Raw genomic sequence first — 19,275 nt, 5'->3', positions numbered from 1 at the left:
CATTAAATATTAGAAATATGGATTGTTATCACAATGACATTTATTTTTACTTATGTTCACTTTGTACTAATGATATATTTCAAATCATGTTTTTTTGTTTTTAACATTCTTCTTCACATCTGACTGTCATTTGATTTTGACCAGAAGCATACAGCATCTAGCAAAGGAATCATGTGTTCACATTGACATGTAATAGTTCCTTAAAGTATACACACTTTTCTATTTATTGAAGAACTTTTTATTCATGTGTCTCTTCAAGATGAAGGAATCCTGATAACAGAATACCTTTCTTTACACGGAGGAGACTGTATTTCAAAGTATGTAGCGAACATTGATGGCTTGACCAGCAGAGAATTGTTTGCTGGTTGTAGTTTAAATGAAGCAGATGGTCGGGAAAACAAAATAAACGAAGTATGTTTCACCTAATATTTTAATTCTGTCAAATCTGTAGAGTATCTGCCTGATATTCAATATATTCGGTATTTCTTTTCCTTTTAAATCTTATAATAATGTTTTTACAAAAGTTGCTGTTTATGTACCTCTAATAACAATTTTTTCGAATAAAAATATGTCAGTTTTTCTTACCTCAACTCATGCTGGTCTATCTCAAGTAAACAGTATAGAATACTGTTCAACGTTTTTTTTTTTGGTAAATAGTTACCAACGCTCTTTTGCGTGCTTTCCTGTTATAGTATAGGAAAACTAAATTTCTAATATTAAACTCATTTAATAAAGTTTAATAGCAAGTTTACTCCGTATCATGTATATTCTGAACCTTCGTTATCAATAAGCGATTGCCTACACAGGAAAATTTCAAGTGAATTTAAATTCATGTGAATTTCACCCCAAACAAGCGTGTATGTGGAACTCATGTGAAATCAGTTAATACATGTAATAGTATCACGTGAATCTCATGTAAAACTCATGTGAATATCACAGTCACTTTATGCAAGTAAAATTCCGTTGATTTTTAAAAATAAAGTAATATAAATGTCATCCTAATTGTCATATTTAATTGAAATCATGAAAAATACCATTACTGTTTTAAAATTCCACGTGAGATTCATGTAGACCTCAATCCACAGAAAATGTTCATGCGAATTGCAAGTAACAGCTAGTTTGTGGTGAATCTCACGTGTAATTTTTCATGTTAATGACAAGAGAGATTCATGTTAAATTCATGTATATATATACTAAGTAATTTGCCTAATAGTATGACATTTAACCTAACTAACTAGACGTTAGTGGATCGTGAATTTCAAATAAATATTCTAGTATTTGAATTTGCAAATACATTTGAAGTACTTGAGTGGAGCATATAACATAGATATTACGTTTGTAGAAATCAATTGATTGATGATAATCAGTCAGGGGCGTTACTTAAACAAATAACAATTAGAATTACCTATACAAGTAATGTTGAAAACGAGGCTAATTTAAATATAACTTATATAAGTTATTTTTCTGAATATTATTTTTATAGGTGTCCAATAATACAGATTTTACTAACTTTAAATAATTTTCACAGTCATCTGGTTATTTTTCCCTTGATATATAAAGACTAATTCTTTCGAAACACTAATTAATTTTCTGACGCACTTATCTTTCATACCGACGCTTCTGGGTCAAAGATTGGTCTTTGTGACTTTTAAATTATCATTTTCCTCTAAAATCTCAAAGGTAGACTGATATAAATAGATAGATACTTGTGAATTAACTAAGACTTGAAGTTATTTATAATTTCTAACCCAAATCAATTACATATATGCCTTAGATAAGTGTAATTGCTAATTTTTTTCAAAAATGTATAAAATAACTTATTCAAGTAATATTTTTGTCATTATTTTTAAAGTAACCCTTTATCTCTACACTCCTCTCAAATATGATACATTCTTTATTTAATGATATAAAATGTTGTTTAAAATCATGAAAACTACATTTAGTCTATGTTTCTATTGAAAATTAAAATAACTCTATTAAGTAACTTTATTATTTTTAAAAACAAAAATTACTTTTGTAAGTAACTAAAAAAATTAACGTGTTTAAGTAACGCCCCTGACTGATAATTGTGTTATGTTTAATACTTATTCCTTTTGATTTGTATGCCATAAAAGGTATTTTTATCTACCATGACTGTTTTAGAATGTATTTGTGACTGCGTTTCATGCTGGACAGATAGATATCATGGAACACATGATTAACAAAGACAAAAAAATATTATTGTCAGAGAGTACCTTCGGAGAATTATGGAAACAGGTAGTCTTTTGGAATATTTCTTTTAAACTTTAAAAGTTATATAATCTGTATGCATTTTAGTTTGTAACGTTGTTAACGTAAATTGAAGAATAGTGAGCTTTATATTTTAAATATTTTAGAAATAAGAAGATGTGGTGTGAGTGCCAATGAGACAACTATCCATCCAAATAACAATTCATAAAAATAAACCATTATAGGTCAATGACCGCCTTCAACACGGAACCTTGGCTCACACCGAACAATAAGCTATAAAGGGCCCCAAAATTACTCGTGTATACCCATTTAAACGGGAAAACCAACGGCCTAATCTATATAAAAATACGAGAAACGAGAAACACGTATAAATTACATAAACAAACGACAAGTACTGTACATCAGATTCTTGATTTAGGACAGATGCAAACATTAGCAGCAGGATTAGACGTTTGAATAGTACAAAACTTTTTCCTTGTTTCTGAAACAATAGTATAACATCACAACATAGAAAAACACACGATAATACATCAATTGGAAGGCTTAACTCAATCAAAAAACGCAAATTAACACACTATGAATAGTTTATTAATCAAAAATCACAAATGGATTAGACACAAGTTTTTCAACGTAATAACGTCTTCTCATTTATCTGACTTTACATATATTTAGCTAAAAAATAGCAAGAATACATCTACACAAATGCTTACAAGGTTTATAACCAGGTTTTATTGACATCTAAAAATATCGTTTACTCTACCGATTAAAGGTTAGAAGCAATTGTGAGCAACTAGTTGATTCAACACATACTGTAAACAGTAAAAAATGGTTTTTTTTCTGTTTTTTATTACCTATGGTAGGACGAAAGATATCAGAGAGACAGTCAAACTTATAGATCGAACATACATTGACAAACGCCATGGCTAAAACATATACAGACAGACAAATACTTTCATTAAGTTTAGTTTCTTTTGTTACCTATTTTGACAACGGACTCTGACTTCTTTGAACTGACTTTAACTGTGCGTATTGCTGTGTGTTTGTTTTTCTACATTGGCTAAAGGTATAGGGAGAGGGTTGAGTTTTCGGCAGTTTTCTGCTCTTTGTTCGGGTTGTTGTCTTTTGACTCATTACGTTTTTTTCATTTTCAAGTTTAAATAATGGTACACAAGACACAACATTGATAACTAAAGTCCTTTTGATGCGAACCCCACCAAAAACAGGGGGGTGATATAAGATGCTCCGGAAGGATCAACTGATTTCTTAAGTTGTATGCAAACAACCATAATATTTCCTGTGAACATTTTTACATTTATTTTTGTATATAATTTCAGGAGATCATATTAGGATGTAACAAGAATAATGTCAAGTTACTGCAGGTAAAGCACTATTGTGTCTCTTATTTTTTTCAGTGTCCTTTCTTTAGAAAAAAAAACCTGTGTCCGTTAAAATATGGTATGCACTGTATTATGTCCGGACTTCGAAATCATCAAAACGTCTCTTTATATATCTTCTGTAAAATAAATCAAAATGACTGAAAGAATCAGTTGCGAAATATATCATGTATAAGGTAGACATGCACTAGCGAACATACCGTATATTTCTAAATGAGTCACAAGGATTTCGACATTCTGTGCAAGTTTTCTCATAATTTATTTATGATATGTGTATTCAGTGAATTGCTTTGAATGGATCATTGTGTTGACCGACAAAATCGTATATATTGATGGAACGATAAAAACATTCAATTAAATTATGTTATAATTTCAATATGGTCATAATTTACGAAGCGTAATTTAAACTTCCTCTGTTTTCTAGTAGTTTACGCGACAACTATAAACACCGAATATACTTACAAAGGACAGAAGATTTCTGGAGCTGTAGGATAGTCACTTCTATTAACAACTGCGTACAAGATTGTGAACTTATGACAAAAATATCTTCTGTTTGATTCGGTTACAGTTGAGAGAGAGATTTTCCGGAATATGATCGAACATTCAGATATTTTAACATTTTTTTGTTAGTATCATATTTCTTGTAAAATGGAATCATATAATTTGTTAAATTGATTATTAATCTTTGTCTTTAGTTGGATAAAATGTGAAGGTAATTTTAAGGCCGTAACAATATGAAGAAGAAAAAATATTTTTGAACAAATATTCTTGTACATTAAACAGAGAGTATGTCCGTGTAATATAGAAGATTCAAATGCACCTAAGCTTATAGCGGAAAAGCTCATGAAAGGTAAGCGAGAGTTTATTTAATAATATATTGATATTGCATTAAATATTCTAACTTTCATTAAATCTTATAATTAGAAATATATTTTCAACTTCATAATCGATTTGGCCTGATACAAGCGTGGCAGTTGTATACACCTACCGAGGTTAGTGAGTTTTTTTGCAATACATTGCGCGTTATTATGCCAACTTTCTATTTTATTTTATTTTTTTATGAGAAAATTCGATTTATTTTCTACAGGAACAAAGAATTGCGTATTTCTATACTCCAAGTATTAATCAATAATCACATACAAATAATTCAGCGGCCTTCTTTGAATTTAGAGTCAAAGCTCGTCAATATAAATTTGATACTCATTGAACAAATAGCTTAGAGATACATGTACATATTATTGTATTTGTTCATTTGTTCATAAATATTAAAGATATCTATTAATTTACTTTATAATACTCTTGATACCATGAAAAATAGACATTTAGCATTGCTTACTTTCGCTATCTGCTCAAATGTTACAGAGGCAAAATACCATTCCTAGTGAAGTTGTACTACAAATTGATAATCTATCAAAAAGGAAGGTATCGGAACTGTTGTTTTGCTATCAAGAAAATCAATACAGCTGCATGACTTGTGCAAGCGAGAAACTATCCAGTAGTATGAAATTGACTTTATTGTATTCAAACGTGTACTTGGTACGTTTAAGAGCTTTTTTGGCGATTATAAATTCAGTCACGAGTTGAAATGTGTAGATGAACATTTAATGAAAGCATATTGTACACAAATTGAAAGAGTTCTTATTCGAGATATTGTAAAATTCTACAATTGACTTTTTTAATCTCTGTTAAATAAAGTGTTTTGTCTTTCCAATATTTTATATATAAATAACATATTCCTTATCAAATTATGAAAAAAATTACATCTTTTTATGTTTTTTAGGCCTTTGTTTTTCTAAAATTGGGATGATTACATGCTGTAAACGCTGCAGGAAACCCAATGACAATGATGCGGAAAATGCAGACGCATCAGAAACAGTGCCTACAGATGAGACATTGCAAGTTGCTGTATTGTTAAATGAAAGTGAAAGAGCTGCAACATTATGGCACCAGTCTGAAAATCCAATGAGTAAGATTGTAACATTAAACAACATCCTAGCTGATACTAAAATGACTATTTTTTAACACAGATACATAACATACCAGTATTGATTTGTTTGATTTTGAATTTTAAAAAAAAGAGATTTTAATTCTTGTGTAAAAGAGGTACGAAAAATACCAAAGGGACAGTCAAACTCATAAATCTAAACCAAACTGACAACGCCATGGCTAGAAATGAAAAAGACAAACAGACAAACAATAGAACACATGACACAACATAGAAAACTAAAGAATAAACAACACGAACCCCAATATAATGCTTTGTATTTTTCGGTATTTAACAAACATATTTTATAAGGCTTTAAAACAAAACCTATACAGGTATCTAAATGTGTCAAATGAGGTTGATCACTACAACCTGGTATTAGCCAAAGAAAATATAGTTATATTTCAATATTCAAATACGATTTGAATGAAAGAAAAAAAAGTTTGGTGTTATGTCATTTGTACTTATATTTAGCACAATTACTCTAAGGGTCTTACAAACCTTCTTTGCACATGTCAATGTTATTCAGCGCAAAATATGTATAAACAATACATGTGATGATTTCAGATCAATTAGGATTTCTATTCTTTAATTCTCTCCCTGAACATATTCACCTGGAATAGTTCTTTGATTTGAGATCATATTTACTAGAATAAATCAAGCCTACTTAAATTCGGTTGGTTATCTTCGGTTATAACTTAGTCGATAATAGATTATAATTTCAAATCTAACGGAATCAGATTTTTAAAGGTTCGTTTCCGTCAACTTTCCAAACCACATTTGTGACTGAATATGCATGCCACTTTTGCAATGTATTAAAAAGGAACAATCAATGAAACAGCTTTAGTGAAAGACATATATTTTCAAGTTTTGATTGTTCAATTGTCCCAACTAGAAATTCTTTACCTAGAAATCTGATTTTTCTAGCGAGTGTTTGAATAGTTTTGAAAAGCTTTGATTATCATGAGAAGTTTTTAGACGTTTACTTAAGACATTCTTCAAATTGAAAAAAAGGCGATAAAAATTAGAAATAGAATGAAAACGGTCGATTTATTATAAATTAATAGTAACATTTTGTTATGGTTACTTAACATTGAGTTTATATTTATGTTTCGTGCAACTGAATAACACGGTAATTTTGTATCTGATATTCAAATGTAGAAATTAGGAACTAGTATGTGGGATGGTTAACGTGTCTACAATCATGTATGTATCCCAAGTTTTACGAAAGTTTTGTGTACAGCAACCCTGTTTAATGTTTAATTTTGATGAAGTTTCCTTATCTAAAATTTACACATTGACAGTTGTATAACACCGCTTAATAACCTCAATTTCATTTATGTTTGTATTGTATATTATAGTTATATGTTTAACAAAGGTCAAAAACTTCAATTACACATAAATATGAAAAGGGGTTACATTGTATCATATCTATCAAAGCAAGGGTAGGGAAGTAGACCTAGGGGGATCGTCATAGAGAGTCAATAGCAATGTATGAAAGCACATTACAATTGCAGTCATGCTTACATATGTGCATAGATCGTTCCGGTGATTATACGTGCGTTTTGAAATCCTCCTTATAAATATTTACATAAAAAATAAAAAGGAATTAAAGGACAGTAGTTTCGAAAAGCAATAAATTAACGATTCCACACTAACTAAACGTCGGTTTTATTTATTTGTCTAAAAGATTGTGCTTTTAAAGTTTCTCTGTGTTTGAAATTATTTTATATGTATAATTATACGAAAACATTATAAAGGAATTCAAACATAGATAAATATGTATTCGTTTAAGGCGGCAGACAATGATGTACGCCATATGAATGCTAAACAATATCAATTCAAGTGAACACCATTATGATATCAGTGTCAACTGTCGAATGATTATCTCAGATATATCAATTATAAATTAGTCTATATAAAAACATTTAGAGTTACTGAATATTATGGAATACGTTATGTTGATAGTTGGATTTATTTCAGTGACTGCTCTTCTTTCAAGTATGTATCTTACTGCTTTGGCAAATATTCAAGAACAAAATTTTGAAGAAAACCTCCAGGATGAATACAATTCTCATGCAAAGTAAGTGTATTCCTGTAATGTCAAGGAGTGCATGTTTCAGCTAAAACAAAAGAGTTACGTGAACAGGGATACGAATGTTATCTATTCCCAAACGCATCCCCTATACTTGTAAATATAGAAGAAAGCTCATGGAAACAGTTTATATTTTTGGGACATTGCACATTAATTGTTTATATAATTATCATCATGTCATAAAAAATAGAAATAAAAACAATTAATCAGATGACTGATTATGCTGAAGATGACGAATCAATATGAATGTACAGAGATTCTTAACATCTCCAGAATGTAACCTTAAATAGTATTTCGAGAAGACGTATTTCTATTAATTTGTGCATTTTGATTTTAAAATCAAAACTGATTCTTCATATGAATAGTAATGCCTTACAGTGGCGACAATATCAATAAATGTGTCCAATAAAAAGTTATTTCTTTTACACATGCTTGATTAATTTAAAAATATTCAACAGTTGTGTGCTGTCGATTTGACAACCATCCTTATTTCTAAATAACTAAGATTAAGTCATCGTACTAGCTCCAAAATAAAAATAGTAAAGGATGTATAGGCTATAACAGGCCACCGAACTACCAAATGCGCATTTAACAAAAGACAAGAACATCTATATAAATCAAGAGACGATTTTTTTATTAATGACAGCGGCCAACATCCTCCTCCGAATAACAGGTACATGTACCTGCCTTCAATAACCAGTAATATTCTTTGTTTGTTATAGATTATTTGTATCACGGGCCGTTCATCTTTTGGAAAAATTGTTTACAGACAACGAACGAATGGCTATACATGTTCTGGATAACGTCTGTGATGTATGGGATTATAGGGAAAGTCCACTGCACTTAGGACACCAATTCAATATAGAGGAATTCATATCTCACTCTTCGAATCAGAAAGACGCAAGTAAAAGATTCTATTCGTATAATGAAGCTACAGATAATGACGTCCATTCAAATCAAGAATCGGAAAATGTAGCTTCGAAAAGTCAATCATCTCAGAAACAAAAATTGATAAAGACGAATAGTGTTTATTCGATTAGTATTAGTGGGTGGTTTTCATTTATAAAGGTTGGTTTAAATTTTTCAATAGAAAACAAGTCTGTGTCTTAACTTTTCTTAACTTTTTTAAACTTTTGAAAATAATCTGAATGGAAAAAATTACGAATTACTTATAGTAGTAACAACGTTACTTTCACTGTACATGTTTCAAGCGTGTTTGTATTTGTATTAGAAACCAACAAGCCGCACAATGAGGGGAATACTTAGATAAACAAGTAAACAAATAACAAACAAAAAACCCAACTAACATAAACACATTACTCGAAAAAGACATGTATGTCCTTCTAATTAAATGATTATTTAGTTATAATTACTACACTGACTTATATAGTTAATCCAAAGTAATCATATTATTGTTTTAAATGTAAAAAAAACATTTAACGTTGCATTAACACTAAATGAGGGCATCGATGTTCAATGTCTTGACTCCATACAAAACAAACAGACAGTAAACGTAGCAATGACAAAAATAAGCGTATAACACTCAAAATTTAATTATTATCTTCATCAGTATCAGAAAACTAACAAATATGTCAACAACATAACAAAAAATCATAAAGTTAAAGCACATTTTATAAGCGAAAACTAAAGACAAGAATACCCAAATTTTACCATTGCATTCAATGCTCTTCAACTTTGTACTTGTTTGGCTTTATAACTATTTTGATCTGAGCGTCACCGATGAGTCTTACAAAGACAAAACGCGCGTCTGGCGTATTAAATTAGAATCCTGTTACCTTTGATCACTATTGACACAATGGTGGGATGTTTACGTACTTAACCACGCCATATTAACAGTACCCTAAATCGACAAAATAGTAAAAATAATAATTTACAAAAAAAATATCAAAGAATAATATAAAACGTTATTAAGATGATAAACAATTGTGTCTTTCTATACATCCGCGGACATGTTCACACATGTTGAATACAAAAATAGCATATTGTTGTCATTTTGCATTACTGTTTTGATCACAATATTAGTTAAGAATATTTTTTAGGGAATAATCTATTTCAGATCTACATCTCATAAAAATCAAAAAGTAAGGCTAAAAACAGGAAAAGAAATGTTTTCAGGGTCAAACGAATTTCGAAAAATACTTTTTGCAGAAATAAAGAATCAAAACTGCTTCATTTTCTGTGGATTTTGGTATTTGTTTGGTATTACAATGTACAAACACTCAAATAAAACGTCATTTTAAGAAGAACTGATGTTGTGAAATCTCTGTCACCTAATCATTGTTGTTTATAATATCGAATGATTTTTTATTTATCCAAAAGAGATATTTTCAAACGAATCTAATGTTTGCTACAACATTATTTGACTTTTTTCGGGTGTTCACATTTAGTTGAGTCCTCAAATCAACAGAATTAAATACACGTATCCAATAAAGTACAAATAAATTATTAGAAAAACAATTTACACGACATAAGTCTGACTCATTGATTCATTTGTATTTTCTATGATTGGCAACGGCTAAACTGAGTTATTATGCGTTATTGATTTTAATACTAGAAAGAGACGTAAATTCACGAACAGAACATAAAATGTTACTACAAGATTTATTTGTATCACAAAACCATAGAAAACGATAACTTATATCTCTTATCTTATATTATTGATGCATAATATTACTTTTGCCTAGCAAACATTTATTAATGGAGTTAATTTCAGGACCATTGGAGTAGAAATAAGATAGAAACTCTTACAGCACCTGTTACAAAAATAGTTTTCCACTTAGTGAGTAAAGAACTTATTAAAAATATTGTTCAATTATATTAAACATGTTAAAACAAATATACATCTAAACAATCAAATAGCTTTGTCAATTATATAAGGGATGTATTAGCTATACTCAGCATATGCATGACCTCTTTAACAAAAAGACTAATGGGTAAACATACAGACTACAGCATACGTACGTGTTTTTTTTTTATTTAGATATAGTAGCTCATTAAAGAGTAGTTTGCGAATGTGTGTGAGAATTCAATGGGTGGTGTAAGATATTAACAGATTATTACGACTGCTTAACGGAAACATCAATCCGTATACAATAAAATTCAAAGATTTTTGATACGTCAAAGAAATTGCCTTTCCTTTCGGGATTCTTTAGAGCGTTAGCGTATAGTAATGAGTTATCTGTGGACACCATTAAGGTATTTGCATATGACTTTATATTGACAAGAATTGTCAATCCATAAGGACTCGTTACAACGTGGAGATGGATTTAAAGGGCTAAAAAGTATATAACACCAGAGCACTACATGCTGATTGGCTTGTGTTACCCTGCTCATACTCGTTTCATCAATTCGTCAAAATGCAGATGTCTTTAACCGTGGTTGTAATGACATGAGGTTCAACCCTTTATACCCAACTAGTTTTAGTTTTCAATAGTCTGTTTGGTAATTATCAGATTTTAACGATATGAATGCACTGGCCATGGCGATGTGAATACTGGAGGCGTAAACATACAGTATTTATTTAAACCATTACTTTTGACTTCTAACTAATGGTTAAAGGTGCGATTGCTTTGTGTTCGTGAGAACTTTACAGAAACTAACATTGTGTGTATGCCTAATAAATAGTTCAATTAATTTTCAGTTATTTTTCATAACTACTTTGATCCTGTTCAGCTTTTTTCTCACTCGACAACTGAAGGCTGATTCAATAAATCTACTAGAATTTCTAATCTTCATATACATGCTAGGTGATTTATTGGAGGAAATATGGAGCATGGTAAGCGTATATTTGCTACATTTAAAAACTAAAAATATATGATGTTGATCTTTTATAATGGGTCATCGTTTGTAAAGGTATGATTCTATTGCTGTTTTTCTCTGTAAATCAGTGTGTATGACAATGGTTTGGTGATACTTTTTCTTTTCTGTAATTTCTTTTCCTTTACCTTAATGTTTTAAAAACAGTATGTGTTCAGTCATGTTTCAACACATTGCATTAATATATTGATTACGGGTATTCAAAAAAGAACTCCAAAGGTACTAATTTTTATTCACAAATCAGTAAACAAATGCAAATGGCAGCATTAATACTCAATGATACTTATAATGTTTCCTTTACAGATTCGACCACAAAAAGATTGCAACTGGTCACCACAGAGAATGTTTCTCCACATATTTAACATTTGGAATACTTTGGATTTTCTGTGCTCAACCTTATACATTCTTGGATTTTGTTTGCATTTTTTGGACTCAGATTTGATATCACACATTAGGAGAATCTACAGCATATCCTTGTTTGTCATGTTCCTCCGACTCTTGAATTGTCTATTATTGTCTAAACGATTTGGTATAATCATTATCATGATGAAAGAAATGGTGAGTAAATATAGCCTACCAACAATCTATTCAGTATACTAGAAATGTGTAATTGTTGTTAACTGAATGAAAATATATCCAACTTAATTTATTGAAACACGTCTGATGCAATGTCGAAATCAACTGTTTCACATCCATCATCTGACATACGAAAAAAAGTACTTTCCGGTGGCAAGCGTAAATCAAAATAATATGTAAACAGGTAAACACAATCTTTTCGAAATGCACATATGATGCCAAAATATTTAGCACTGTTAATGGTAATATATACAAGTGGATCGATACCTCTGCTGTTGGACTTTTAGTGTCCGGTTAGTTTTTACAAATATCGAAGTTGAAACTAAAAATACGTGTATTTTACCGCATAGTATTTTCTACAGAAATATTTGTTTGCCATTGCTCTGATCATGATCGTATGCCGCTTCTCTGACATCACAATGAGACTCTCAAGTTTATGGGCGATTTGTTTCTCTGTTTACAAAATGTTTTATGACAGATTTCTTATAAAATTATCTTTCAATTTATATAAAAAATATTGAAGTACATACCTTTTTTTACGGCTCTCCGGGTTGCCAATGTAATCTATCGTGTCAGTTCCTTCCGATAGAACCAGAGTCACAAAATAAGTCTTACAATCCTGCAGTTCAAAATGAACTATTGGCTGGTCATTAAATAAAATTCGTAGTTGATGTCCATGTATTTATATCACTGGAAAGTTAACATAAGTCTTTTAACTTAATCTGCGTGTATGAAAATGAGCTTGGAAAAATGTACGTAATTTCGGGAAAAAAACGAGTTCATTCCGTCATCCGGTAAAAAGTAAGTTTTTGGGTCAAAGTTCCGGCATTTTTTTTTAAATTTCAATATGAGCAGACGCTCGCCCCAAAATGTCCTTTTGCAAGGTGACACAGCTTTACATTTTTGACAATATCTGAAAATATCTTCATGGGGCGGGCGTCCGCTCCTATTTAATTCATTCGATATTACAGTTAGGTACAGACCATTTTGTTGTTTTTGCGTTACTAGGCAAAGAAAAACGTGTCGTTTTGATTGTTAAAAGTTGAAAATATTTGGACTTCAATAGTGTTTATATTAGTTCGATATTTATGGAAGTTAAAAAACATATATTTCATAAAAACAATTGTCTTTAATTTTTCACTAAAATAGGGGACCGATCAGATAGCTTATCATACCTTCTCCTTTGTTTTTGTCCTTGTACGTCAAGAAACATAGACGCTGTGGCTAAAATGGAACATATTGGTTAAATGCATTTATTTGCTTTTGAAGAAAATAACAGATACAATGAATATTTAAATGGCGTTTTTAAGCGACTCATTAATATATATTGAAAAGCAAAAATAGTCATTGATGAAAGATTTAAGCAACAACAAAAATAAAACAGGTGAGCGATTCAGGCTCTTGAGAGCCTCCAGTTTAAGATAAACTGATGGTTTGAACGTCGACTATCATATATACATGTACTAGTATCACTACATTACCTTTATTGTTGAAATGCACATCTGGTGTTCTTCAATTGGTACTTGTCATCTTTTGAGATGTCGAGATAAAAGCGTGCAATGTATGCTTGTTAATTTGTATAAGCCAGTGATTATACAGCCATCACTAAACATATTACTTGAAACATATAAGAACAAAATTAAGATACATAGCTTATTTTTCAGCTTGTGGATTTGATGCAATATTTGTTAATACTTATCATCTTCATACTTGCTGCTGGGATCGTTTACAATGCCAATGTTTACCCAAGCAGTACAGTAACAGATGCAAGTGCTTTTGAGTTCTCGAGACTATGGACAATTCTTAAAATTCCATACTGGCAGGTTTATGGTGAACTGTTTTTGGATACATTAGAAGGTTGTGCTTTTAATTCGACATACTTTGCATTGAAACTATCCTTTGTTGTTTTTGTTGGATAGTTTCATTTAAAATTGAAACAACGATATATTTTACCATAACATGCACTTTATGGCGTCAATGAGTATGACATTTATATCTAATCTGAAAAACACTTACACTTGCATCTACTTTTGATATGTTTAAATTCCATTCTTTAATGAGAATAATTGTGCCAAAGCTAGAACCTATGTTGTATTTTTTTTTTTTTTTTAAATCACACCGTGATTATGAATCCAAGATGTTTGGAAAGGTTTTGCCAAATGAATATAATAAAAAAAACATTCTTAAAATGAATTCAAAATTTAAATAAAGGTATTTTAGAAACGTAGAATTTACTCAAAGGGTATGGAAAATACTCATACACTGCTTAAAAGTCATTGTGTCATAAGACTTGATTAAACACTATCCTATGATGTTAGAATAAATGTTTGATTTGTATCATTAGGTTAACAAATTCTTAATACTTTTGTATCATCATTGTCTTAAGTTCAAAGAGAAACATAATGGTAATCAAAGCTTTAAAAGAACACGATTTTGTCGCCTAAAATTCTTGTATATTTAAAGTGATAATAGTTGTTCTAGTTCTTGCCTCTTTTTATTGTTTCAATTTTTGATTATTTTGCTGACTATTAACAAACCTGTTTATTTAAAGGCACTGATGATTCGGGTTGTTCGGATAATGCCACTATCTGGAATAATGACCCGTCAGTTGAAAGATGTCCAACAGGAGATTGGATAACACCAGTAATTGCTGCTGTTTATATGATGTTGACAAACTGGTTGTTATTAAACATTGTTATTGCAATGTTCAGGTACATAATGTCATGGTCGTTTAATTTGCTAGTTTGACATACGCCGATGCATGTGTTTTTTCATTGACAGTTACTAAAACAAATCATATTCCAACGTATATTTATTTAAAACATATAAATTTTGGATTTTCGTTATCGGCTAGTATAAATTTAAATTATTAAAAATTTTACTAGGATAGATCTGAATTGAACTAAATTACTAGCAGTATACATGATCTTATTAGAAACTGTAGTGTTTATGATTGTGTAGCTATATTTTACTGTATTTACTTTCTCATGATAATTTTTTGCTAATATATATAGGAGAACAAATTTTTTGGAAACAATGTGTTGACCCTTTAGTATGTTAACTTTTATTTTTAACAAAATAAACTGATGTAACATGCCTACTTCAAAATACAATAGCATTGATTATAAAAAAAACTTGCTTCGAAAATTTAAATTTATAGAGACACAAGATTTTTTTTCAGTCCATAAATAATCATAGATTATTTCTAAAATCGCACTAACAATCAGAATCCTATGTGGATATATTATAAGGAAAACAGTGATGACGATAATTAAACGTCGGAGAGTGTTCAGAAACGTATAAGTGTTGTCATATGACGCAATGCAAGCACCAATCGTGAAATAAAAGTTCAACACGTTTTAACTTACAAAAGAAATAATCAAATAAAACAGAGGCATACATGTAACCAACGAAAAACATATTCAATTGGCAATTACATGGCATGATACAATGGTAAAATGTGACATATATGAAGTTAAGTTGTTTTAAAAATTCTCAGATAGCTATGGCATAACTTGACAAACTGATTTTTAGTACTTTAGTAATTGTGCATTAAACTTCAAAATTTAAAACTTCTGTTTCAGTGCTCGATTTCAGGAGATTCGAGACAATTCAGAACAAAAATGGCGTTACTATCGGCATTCAGTTATTATAGATTTTGAAGATAAAATACCTTCACCACTCAATTTTCCCTTTAGAATATTTAGTTCTGTATGGTATTCAACAAAATACTGTTCATGCTGTCCATGTTATAACAAACCAAAAGCAGGTAATGAATATGTAAATGTGTAAACGAGATAAATGTTAAAAAAATCATAAAACAATTTATGGTTACCATATAAAGGGTGTAAAGATCCAAAGAAGAAGAAGTTAATAAATAAAACGAAAAATGCAAAGAAACAACGGTGCAATATAACAAATAGCCTGCCCAAAAAAGATTCACTGGATTTTTTTTTCAACGCCACTTTTAAGCACGCTTTTTGGCTATTTTGAGGCGGGTAGTTTTCAATTGGTGAAGGAAGCCCGAGTTCACGGAGAAAACCACCGACATTTGATAGGAAAACTGACAATCCTAGTCAATTTAGATTGGAGTCGAGTGCACCCGCACGAGCTAGGTTCACACTCATAACCTCAGTGTTGACTGGCTAGTGATTACAGTAGTAACTACTTAAAACACTCGGCCACCGGGGCCCCGCTCAGAATAGATAAAAGATTCCCAATATTTGGTAATAATCTTTACCATAAATCATAATTTTAATCTGCATGACTATAAGCAATGAAATAATTGCTTTATATTTTTAAAAATACATGCTAATAAACCCAATAAGATTTCAATATTAAAACTGATCGCAGACGTTTTCGTCTTGGACATAAGGTTAATCTTGTTTTCGTCTTGTATTTAAATTGTCAACAACTTGTTGCTGGCAGAACCGAGTAAGTTGTGTTATATGTTCTGTAGATTTTGACACCAATCTTCATCATAAAAAATGATACACATGCAAAGATATCTAAACAATGAAAATAGCTATAAATAATATTGAAGAGCATGACCATAATGATCACAGTACGAAAAGCATAGAATGGGCATATGACTATTCAAGAATCGATAATTTCTACTGATGAGAAAAACATTTCATTGTTTCTGTTATAGATGATAACAAGGATATGTTGAAGAAGCAACAACAATTTGCAAAAGAAATAATTGCAGAAGAAAGGCACCAAAAGAAAATTTTGAAGAAGCAACGTAAAACAGAAAAACATCGAAAGAGAACTTAGTTTTACATCATGAATGTGTACTATTTATATTGCAGTATGGTAATATGTGATAACATCGATGTCTTAGGTATAGACACTTTTTTCTGGATAACCGCCAAACAGCATGGTGCATCCTTATTTCTTTGGTTACATAGTAATACATAAGAATTGTACATAAAACGGCCGAAATAAAACTGGAAGGAACAAATTAAAATAGTAATTTTGTCTGACAAAGGTATAACCTAATCTTCAGTCATGATAACTACACGGTTATTTAATCAAGTCACTGTATGATTAAAACTCATGAATCTTTTAAAACGAAACCAATTCTTTGCTCATAAGTGATCCTATAGCCTTGAAGGAAGAAGTCGTAACCAGTCTTTCAGGTTTTACTATCAAAAGTGATGTGGTAACTTAAAATTGAGAGTGTTCGTTAGCTGCAATCTAGTTGTGACAATCAAATTATTAGTTGCACGACTAAATTAGGCTCTCTTCGGTGTTCAAAACGCAATTGAAATAACTTTATGAAACAAATCTAGTTAGCAAGGATTCATATTTTTCCGTTTAGTTTAAGTGATGCAATGATTAAAACGACGGTTTCACATTTTAAAGCATCAACCAGTAAACGTACATGACTAACTTATTATGGAGAACTCACTGATTAAAACAGTTGAGAGAGAAATCTATTGTTTTAAGTTTCCATATTTCATTTTTAAAGAATTGAAAGCTATTTTATAATTATATTGTGGCTTAACGCTTTGACTGAAGCACATTCTATACGAAACACACACACGCATATACTAAAAATTAGCGCACAGTAAGTGATTGTTCCACCCTACAGAGTTATTAAGAGAAACATTCAATTATACCATCAAATTTTAATACGATAATTGTGAAATAAAGAGTTTAATCATGCTCTCGGTCCTTTTTTCTATGTACTATTTTGACAGTCACGGAGAGCATATGTAGTCAAAGATGCAGTATTGTAAAGGGAAATACAATTAAGTTTGCTACTTGTGTGTCTCTTGATTGTTGACAGCCAATCAAAATTAGACGTCCAAATTAAAAAATAAAAAATCTCCAAAACGGCTACAACTACTGATGTACTGATGAATTGAAGACAATTTACAACTCAACTGTCAATTATTGCATATCAACGAGAAGCTACAATATTCGATATATCGTAAAATCTCAAACAAACAAAGAGATAGGAATTCTAACTCTTTCATTTACTAATTAAAAGTAATTGTTCTGAAAATATTCCCGAAAATCTGCTATTTTGCGCACATGTTTTTGTTGTTGTTGATATTTCGAGACAAAAACAAACATAAAGGGACACATATTATATTGCCGTTGATTTTCCAAAACATTTTGTATAATGTGAGCATGATACAAAAGTCTTAACTACACTACAATAATAACAAACACAAATTGCATTTAGCCGTGCAGACTAACAGAGCCGGCGTTTAATTTATATTGTATATTATAAATCAGGACATATATGAAATACAAATACATTCCAAATGAGGTACACAGAAAGAATAAACATCTGAAACAACTTTACTCTGAATCAATAAGAGCCCATATCTCTTTGTATGTATGTATGTATGTATGTATGTATGTATGTATGTATATATATCCGTCTTTAACGTAACCTCGCCGCCCAGGAAAAACCATCAAAAAACTTTACTAAAGAAAATTGATATGGAAACCTGTGTTCGGAGCAAGTGCAAGGCACGCCTCGGGACATTGATGCCAAACTCCATCACAAGAAAAAACAGCAAAATAATATACAATATCAAATATTATGAAACATTGAAGTTTAGTTTTGAATGTCTGCGGCTAGAATGATTTTCAAACACATGAAAATTAAAAACCCGCTTTCACAACAATCCAAATGATTGGTCCACGTAACCACGTGTACAACTACACATAACAAAACCCGCCAAAAATATATACCGTTCTTATAAAACGTTCCTTTTAGACAACATTTTCCCGCTATACTCCGAAACGCGGGAAAATACATTTATCAATACATTTATTGGTATATATCATAATATTATGTATTTAAATATTTACAATGTACAATATCTAATCAAGAAAAAGAATTTTGTCAATATATTGTTTATTATGAAACTGACAATGATTTTTTTTCTGGAGACATTATCAATGCCAATCGACAATATCATATATCTCCAATACATCTTTAAGAATGATTTCTAACTATAAACTTAACACATGATTAACTCATCATAGATACTAACTGAATTACAATTGTGGATGCCAGAAGAACATTACGTCTACATAGGGCTGGTCAGTGACGCTCGCATAAAAAATATCAAAAAGGCAAAAGAGTATTGAAGTTAAAGTTTTTAGTATTTAGAAAACAAATCAAAGTTGTGTTG

The 19,275-nt window shown here is 30.5% G+C and overlaps 1 protein-coding gene across 4 annotated transcripts in view; it reads left to right on the top strand.

The window, feature by feature from the left end:
- Positions 1-18,248, top strand: part of LOC139481602 (transient receptor potential cation channel subfamily M member-like 2) — a 45,943-nt gene extending 27,695 nt beyond the window's left edge. For all 4 annotated transcript variants that reach the window (XM_071265038.1, XM_071265039.1, XM_071265035.1 and 1 more), the window contains 14 exons: positions 260-411; positions 2,143-2,256; positions 3,564-3,608; positions 4,407-4,473; positions 5,404-5,589; positions 7,591-7,690; positions 8,425-8,770; positions 10,437-10,502; positions 11,364-11,498; positions 11,843-12,097; positions 13,780-13,972; positions 14,667-14,826; positions 15,700-15,884; positions 16,767-18,248. In XM_071265038.1, the coding sequence (XP_071121139.1) occupies positions 260-411; positions 2,143-2,256; positions 3,564-3,608; positions 4,407-4,473; positions 5,404-5,589; positions 7,591-7,690; positions 8,425-8,770; positions 10,437-10,502; positions 11,364-11,498; positions 11,843-12,097; positions 13,780-13,972; positions 14,667-14,826; positions 15,700-15,884; positions 16,767-16,891 (2,129 nt within the window). In that variant the 3' untranslated portion in view covers positions 16,892-18,248. The remainder of the gene's footprint in view (positions 1-259; positions 412-2,142; positions 2,257-3,563; positions 3,609-4,406; positions 4,474-5,403; positions 5,590-7,590; positions 7,691-8,424; positions 8,771-10,436; positions 10,503-11,363; positions 11,499-11,842; positions 12,098-13,779; positions 13,973-14,666; positions 14,827-15,699; positions 15,885-16,766) is intronic.
- Positions 18,249-19,275: the final 1,027 nt, after the last annotated feature.

This window comes from Mytilus edulis, chromosome 7 (genome assembly GCF_963676685.1).
Source record: "Mytilus edulis chromosome 7, xbMytEdul2.2, whole genome shotgun sequence".
Lineage (NCBI taxonomy): Eukaryota > Metazoa > Mollusca > Bivalvia > Mytilida > Mytilidae > Mytilus > Mytilus edulis.
The sequence above is the reverse complement of the archived record's forward strand: the minus strand, read 5'-3'. Positions and strand labels throughout refer to the sequence as shown.